At 41.0% G+C, this 7,723-nt stretch overlaps 1 protein-coding gene across 1 annotated transcript in view; it reads left to right on the forward strand.

The window, feature by feature from the left end:
• Positions 1-582: 582 nt before the first annotated feature.
• LOC112073191 (contactin-1a) overlaps positions 583-7,723 on the forward strand; it is a 15,519-nt gene continuing 8,378 nt past the window's right edge. Inside the window, 1 exon segment of the mRNA XM_024140525.2 lies at positions 583-591. Coding sequence (XP_023996293.2) covers positions 583-591 — 9 coding nt within the window.

Raw genomic sequence — 7,723 nt, forward strand, 5'->3', positions numbered from 1 at the left:
GAGTATAGCTTCACGTTAGTTTTGTACTTTGTTAGTTTGTTCAAGTTCTTCCTTTATTAAAAAAAAGAATGTATTTCATATCACGCTGCGCCTTGGTCTCCTCTTTACGACGAACGTGAACTGACAGGTAGTTAGATCAGTATGTCAGTTTTAGGCGAAATGTATCTTCTTAATTGACTATAACATTGGACAAAATGTGCCCACAAACTGTAGGGCCTAATGAAGCTGGTCCCAACAGAAAACACCTTACCACTGCTTAAACCTGGGTATTCAGCGGAGCACTTGGTCTTGCCAGGCGAAACAAGAAATTCAGCCTCATTTACTCCTTTTAAAAACAAAGTAGCTGATATGGCTGACTTAAGCAAAGTGTTGGTTTTACTGACAATTGAGACTGAACAAAAACACTATTGCATCAAGGGACGACGAGTGGATAAGAGGCTATCCGTAATTTCGATGAAGAACATTATTGAGCCGAGTAGGACGTGTAGTCAACTATAACAATTGTTCAGTACTTTTGAATGCTGCTGTAGGGGAATTTAATGTAGAAGGGAAGAGAGAACTGCGTTATTGTAAGATTGCAAAATGGAGCAGGTAACCATGCTGAGTCAGGCTTCCAACAAATCATGTGGGTTCTCAGGCTTTCTTAGAAAAAGTACAACCTCTTTTGGTACGTCGGGCAGTTAGAGCATGTGTGGAAAACAGGGTCCGAACATAGTATAAATTGGTTGTCCTCTTTCAGATAAGATAGCCCGAGGAGATCGCATGAGGGCTCAACCGTATAACTGCGTTATTGCACACTTCACACTATAATGTGCTTCTTCCTGCCAAGGTTTCCACACAGCTGACTTCCTGCAGAGAGTAAAACGCAACGGATGTCTCAACTGCTGCAGTCGCACCTGAACGGATCTTAGCTATACACCAAATCTTATGACTAAGTCACACAAAGACAAGTTTGTGTATCAGGTTAGCAAAAACACTAGGGCATTAAGCAGCAAAACACAGGATGCATGATTATGCCATTTTCACGACAGATGACAGCAACATAATTCAGAACATGGGCAATTTCTTACAGTATCTCCCTATTACCATAAGTCAGAACTGTATATAATAAATAAGAGGCATATAAGCAGGACAATGAAAGCTCTTAGCAATACTTAAATGATTACATTTCTCTAAAACAGGCTACTAGGCTAAATGTGAACCAACTTACTACACCAGCTTACTACACAACATTTTACACTAGTATTACTTCTTAGCTACATGATAAATCTTCTGGATATTACTCATTTATGCAGCAGCATACAATACATTTTTAGACCTCACCTTGTTGTGCTTGCTCACTTGAACAAGAAGGTGGCGCGGAGTCCTTCTGGGAAAATTCTTTGCCATCAAACTTGTCATTCAAGTCTGTCATTCTCTGGATGATATGGTGCTTTCAGACAAAATAAGGATTGAATCTTGAAGACGTCAGTGGATCTTCAGGTCAGAAGCGCTAGAAAGAGGCCAGAGTTCGCCGAACTTGAATTCCGAGTTCGGAAGATGTCAAGGTTGTGTTGCCGAAGGAGTTCAGTAGGTATCCAGACACCCCAAGTCATCATTGACCTGACCGAGTGAGAGGCCCAACAGCCAGCCGGTCTCCCTCTACACAGGCAATTGTACTTCGCCATCAAAGTTCCCACTGCCACCTTGAAAAGGCCTGCTCGGGACGCCCCACAGAGCAGTACTTTTGTGTCAGAATTGTATGCTGGCTCCAGGCAGCACAATGAAGTATTCAAAACAATCTGTCTAACAGAGCAAATGTCCAGCCAGCAGCACAGGTCCATCAAAAGCAAGAGATTGCCCATTTTAGAGTCCACATTGAGAGATTAATTGGCAGAATTAAACTGAACAAGCTGTTTCAGTCAGAGATTCCCATGCCACGGGTGGGAAGCACAAACTGCATCTGGACTGTGGCTTGCCTTCTCACAAACGACCAGTGGGCCTCTTGTGAAGGCATGGGCCAAGGAGCAATGAGCTACTACTGCAATGCATCTTTCRTTTTTTGTTGCTGTGACCATCCACATTGTCTAACACCCTGTAGTCCATGTATTGATAATAAACACCACTGCTTATACTCCAAACACAAAATGTTGTAAAGAGTTTTTATTTACAGTGACAAGAAAACAGAAAAAATGTAACATCAATATTTCAAATGATTTATTTATTAACTAATGTCAGCTGTTGGTGCTMTGGCTTTGAGGATCCTTTCAGCTAGATTGCCTGCGGATGTCAGCCCTCTCACATGGCAAGCCTCTCGGAACCGTGACGAGGTCATTATTGGTTTCCGGAGCCCCTGCCAGTCAGACAGCACTCTGTTCTCTAGTAGCTTCTCATTTTAWGGCTGTTMCGAAGCTCACCTGAAGAGACTATATATGAAGCTGGTCTTTTTCTCTGAGCACAAATGTGCAGCCTTGAATGTTGCTCTCCAGTCTGTAGCCATCCAGGGACAGTGAAGGGAATGGTGGTGTCTCCTTATGGTCCCGTGTGGCTCAGTTGGTAGAGCATGGCGCTTGCAACGCCAGGGTTGTGGGTTCATTCCCCACGGGGGGACCAGGATGAATATGTATGAACTTTCCAATTTGTAAGTCGCTCTGGATAAGAGCGTCAGCTAAATGACTTAAAAATGTAAAATGTAAACTATGTGTCGCGTAGTGACTGAAGGCTGCTGGTAAGACAGGAGTCGACTAAAAGCTTTTCAGCAGACAACCCCATGCTGCAGATCCATGGCTTGGATACAGGGTCAAAGTTATTGTATGCGTCTTCTATCTGGAGAACTGAGAGGTCAAGGAGCGGTCCAAGAAGGGAGCTGTAGAGTGTACTTCTGCAAAGCAAAGCAGCCGCTCTGGTTAGCCAATCTGAACAATGTACTTGAAACCACCTGAAATTAAATCATTTTATATAGTCAAAGTGTATTAGGACATGACCAGCTACTAATCTAATCATGAGACGATTTAAGTTTACATTAAATCATTTCTTAGCATTATGATGTGATTATAAACATATGATGTTGATATGTGGTATAGCTATAAAACATACCATAGTCCTTGGCTTATGCCACTGCTGCTCGGCCTCTGTGCATCTGTGCACAGGTGGGACGACTGGTGTTCCCATCTGGGAAAAGTGTGCAGACTGGAATAGTAAGGCAACTGTGTGGTTGCATAATGCAGTGCCAGCAACACATGAACAATGATGCTGTGTCATTGTTACTGGCTCAGAGGGCTTCAGTACAACCTACGTGGGGATATAAAATAAAATCACTCAACATGTGTCACGACCAGCAAACAGAAGTGACTGGCGCAACATGCAACAGCCATTAAATTCATTACAGCAATACAGGTTTAAACTTTTCTATTAAGGGTATTTGCCCTTGTTTAAATGTAATATAATGTGTTCAACACAACAGAGCTTACAGAAACAGCAAGGAAGATGATGAACAATTACTACACTAAGAACAGTTTCATAGACATGGTTAAGCCTAGTCTAGACTAAGCAATGCTCTTAATGCAGATCTCCATTGACAGGAACTTTTAGTCTAAGACAAGGCTTCATCTCTGACTGTGTTACCGGCATGAAGTGTGTCACAAACAGCTGACTTTTCACCCTACACTCAAACTGTGTGGTTCTCATTTTTTCCTCATGGATCTGCAGCAGCAAGCCCTTATGCTGACCTCTCCTGTCACTTTGTCTCTCTTCAAAACTGTTTTGAATAAAAAGAATGAGCAATCATGATAGCTAGCTACTGTAAAGGCATGTCTTAAACTACGTTACAGCTTTGAATAATGGCCCTTGTCTGGTCTGATAGGCAACTTCGCTACACTTAACCTTCATAATTGAAAAGGTAACTGGAGACATACAGTTTGAATCCGCTTTGCTACTTGTCTTGGCCAGACGATGTACATCCGTCACTTATCTTCGGCAGCTCTTGCAAGCACCTTGTGTAAAACAGCGCCATGGTTGTTCTTTCCATTAATAATAAAACGAGCGACTTCGAGGCTAGTATGGCTACAATCAGGCTGACAGGATGCAATTGGGAGAGGAAGCTATGTATCGGGTAGGAAGTTGAGCTGAAGTGGGCATTGCTACAGTACGTTGTGCAAAATGTCTATTGCTCATGTTTCTTGGCCCAAGTAAGTCTCTTCTTATTATTGGTGTACTCTGGTAGCCTAGTGGTTAGAGCGTTGGGCAGTAACTGAAAGGCTGCTGGATTGAATCCCTGACCTGACAACGTAAAAATCTGTCGTTCTGCCCCTGAGCAAGGCAGTTAACCCACTGTTCCCTGGGCGCGAAGACGTGGATGTCGATTATGGCAGCCCCCGCACCTCTCTGATTCAGAGGGGTTAAATGCAGAAGATACATTTCAGTGAAGGCATTCAGTTGTACAACTGACTAGGTATCTCCCCTTCCCTTTAGTAGGGGTTTCTTTGCAGCAATTAAACCATCAGGCCTGATTCACACAGTCTCCTCTGAACAGGTGATGTTGAGATGTGTCTGTTATTTGAACTCTTGTGAAGCATTTATTTGGGATGCAATTTCTGAGGCTGGCAACTCTAATGAACTTATCTTCTGTGGCAGAGGTAACTCTGGGTCTTCCACTCCTGTGGCGTCCTCATGAGAGCCAGTTTCATCATAGCGCTTGATGTTTTTTTTGACTGGACTTGAAGAAATGTTCAAACTTCTTGAAACGTCCCGTATTGACTGACCTTCATGGCTTAAACTAATGATGGACTGTCGTTTCTCTTTGCTTATTTGAGCTGTTTCTTGCCATAATATGGACTTGTCTTTTACCAAATAGGGCTATCTTCTGTATACCCTGCCTACCTTGTCACAACACAAAATGATTGCCTCAAACATTAACAAGGAAAGACATTCGACAAATGAACTTTTAAGAAGGCACACCTGTTAATTAAAATGCATTCCAGGTGACTACCTCATGTAGCTGGTTGGAGAATGCCAAGAGTGTGCAAAGCTGTCATCAAGGCAAAGGGTGGCTACTTTGAAGAATCTCAAATATAAAATATATTTTGATTTGTTTAACACATTTTTGGTTACTACATGATTCCATGTGTGTTATTCATAGTTTTAATGTCTTCACTATTATTCTACAATGTATAAAAATAGTAAAAATAAAGATAAACCCTTGAGTGAGTAGGTGTTCTAAAACGTTTGACTAGTAGTGTATATTGCGTTATTTTTATGGCTGGTTATGACACCTACATTAGTGTCAACACACACATTTCTTCACATTATTTTTTTCTCTGCCAAGAAGTTTTCTTTTGTTTGAAAGATTGTTACTTACATTACAGTGCCTTGCAAAAGTATTCACCCCCCTTGGCATTTTTCCTATTTTGTTGCATTACAACTTGTAATTTAAATAGATTTTTATTTGGATTTCATGTAATGGACATACACAAAATAGTCCAAATTGATGAAGTGAAATGATTTTTTTTTTATTTTTATAAAAAATGGAAAACGGAAAAGTGGTGTGGGCATATGTCTTCACCAGATGTGCTATGAAGCCCCTAAATAATATCTGGTGCAACCAATTACCTTCAGAAGTCACATAATTAGTTAAATAAAGTCCACCTGTGTGCAATCTAAATGTCACATGATCTGTCACATGATCTCAATGTATACAGTTGAAGTCAGAAGTTTACATGCACTTAGTTGGAGTCATTAAAACTCATTTTTCAACCACTCCACAAATGTCTTGTAACAAACTATAGTTTTGGCAAGTTGGTTAGGACATTGACTTTGTGCATGACACAAGTCATTTGTCCAACAATATTTTACAGACAGATTATTTCACTTATAATTCAATGTTTCACTTAGTTGACTGTGCCTTTAAGCAGCTTGGAAAATTCCAGAAGATGATGTCATGGCTTTAGAAGCTTCTGATAGGCTAAATGACGTAATTTGAGTCAATTGGAGGCATACCTGTGGCTGTATTTCAAGCCTACCTTCAAACTCAGTGCCTCTTTGCTCGACATCATCAGCTAAGACTCAGAAAAAAATTGTAGACCTCCACAAGTCTGGTTCATCCTTGGGAGCAATTTCCAAATGCCTGAACGCCTGACGCGTTCTGTCTCCTAGAGATGAATGTACTTTGGTGCGAGAAGTGCAAATCAATCCCAGAACAACAGCAAAAGACCTTGTGAGGATGCTGGAGGAAACAGGTACAAAAGTGTCTATATCCACAGTAAAACGAGTCCTATATCGACATAACCTGAAAGGCCGCTCAGCAAGGCCGCTTCTACAGGCAATGGAGGAGGCTTGTGGAGACATCGATCAGGGGTCATACCAGGCCTGGATACGGCACTCCAGGCGATACTTTCCACGCTGCCTAGCTCAAGACAACATTGCATGTGATGTGGATTAAGTCTTATGGCCAGACTCACAAAGAAGGCAAAACTTTTTATTCTAGCACAAATGTTTTTGTTTTCTTCTACTGCTCTTTTATTGTTTGAGGAGTGTTAGAACATTGATAYTGTGTTATGTTCAGAATACACATCCACATCCAAATGCTATACCCTGCAAACAGAAAAAGCGAAAGCCACAAGTGTTTTTCATTTATACTATCAGTGTGTAGTTGGTGTTTCGTGTGCTTATTCAAATGATGGTTTGTGTGTACTGTATTGACGCAAAAACTTTTGTTTAAAGAGTTTGAAGAGTTTTGCAAGAATTGTTTGCTTTTGCAAGTGATGTATAATGTTTTGCTAGTTTGGTGTAAGGTTTTGTTGTTATTGTGTGGAGTTTTGCAAAAATAMCCTATAGTTTCAAAGATAGTGCCTAAGCAATCAGAAAAAACTGTAACAGTTGCTGCATATGAAATGATCTGGACAGCGCTGACTTTGGCCACCTCATTCTCTTTCACCCTTGTCGGGCATTCGAAAGACGTGGCTTCATGGTTCCCATCACAATTGCAACATGTCACATTTTCATCACTRTTAAATCACAYGACATMATCTTTTCTGCAACTTGGACATCTTGGCTTCTCCCTTCTGCAAACACTTGAAACATGACCAAAAACTTTACAATGATCACACTGCATTGGTCTTGGGAGGGATAATTGCTCTGACTGTAGCCTTTATATTACCCCAACTGGCAACTTTGAGTAGGAGAGCTTCCATATCAAAAAACTAAAGAATAGATAACTCTTCACCTTTATCTTCATTCACGGACACAAAATTCAGTCCGACGCTGCATCATCAACTCAACTCCAGGAATATTTTTTATTTAATCTCATTAACTCGAAACTATTCCCAACGAGACGCACCAATAAACCCCCTTGAGCAGGTGCCCTGTTCAAAGAGAAACACACACGACGTCAAACATATTTCAATCGGGTGATTGCAACACCACGTATCCTTCTGAATCCGCAAAGCACAAAACACATCTAAACACTGCCTTGCCTTTCGTGATTCCTCACAAGTCTTCACATAGACCAAGCAGTCTCTCCACCAAGTTGGACTATCTCAATGGATTCTTCAAAGATTGATAATCCAATCAGCTGCTCCTCAATGACGAACCCTTACTACTACAAAGATACATACAATTTTACAATTTACATATATAAGGTCATATCTAGACAGACGCTCTTATCCAGAGCGACTTACAAATTGGTGCATCACCTTATTGATATCAGTGGAACAACCACTTTACAATTAGTGCATCCAACTCTAGTTTA

This window comes from Salvelinus sp. IW2-2015, unplaced genomic scaffold (assembly GCF_002910315.2).
Source record: "Salvelinus sp. IW2-2015 unplaced genomic scaffold, ASM291031v2 Un_scaffold2184, whole genome shotgun sequence".
In the NCBI taxonomy this organism is placed as follows: domain Eukaryota; kingdom Metazoa; phylum Chordata; class Actinopteri; order Salmoniformes; family Salmonidae; genus Salvelinus; species Salvelinus sp. IW2-2015.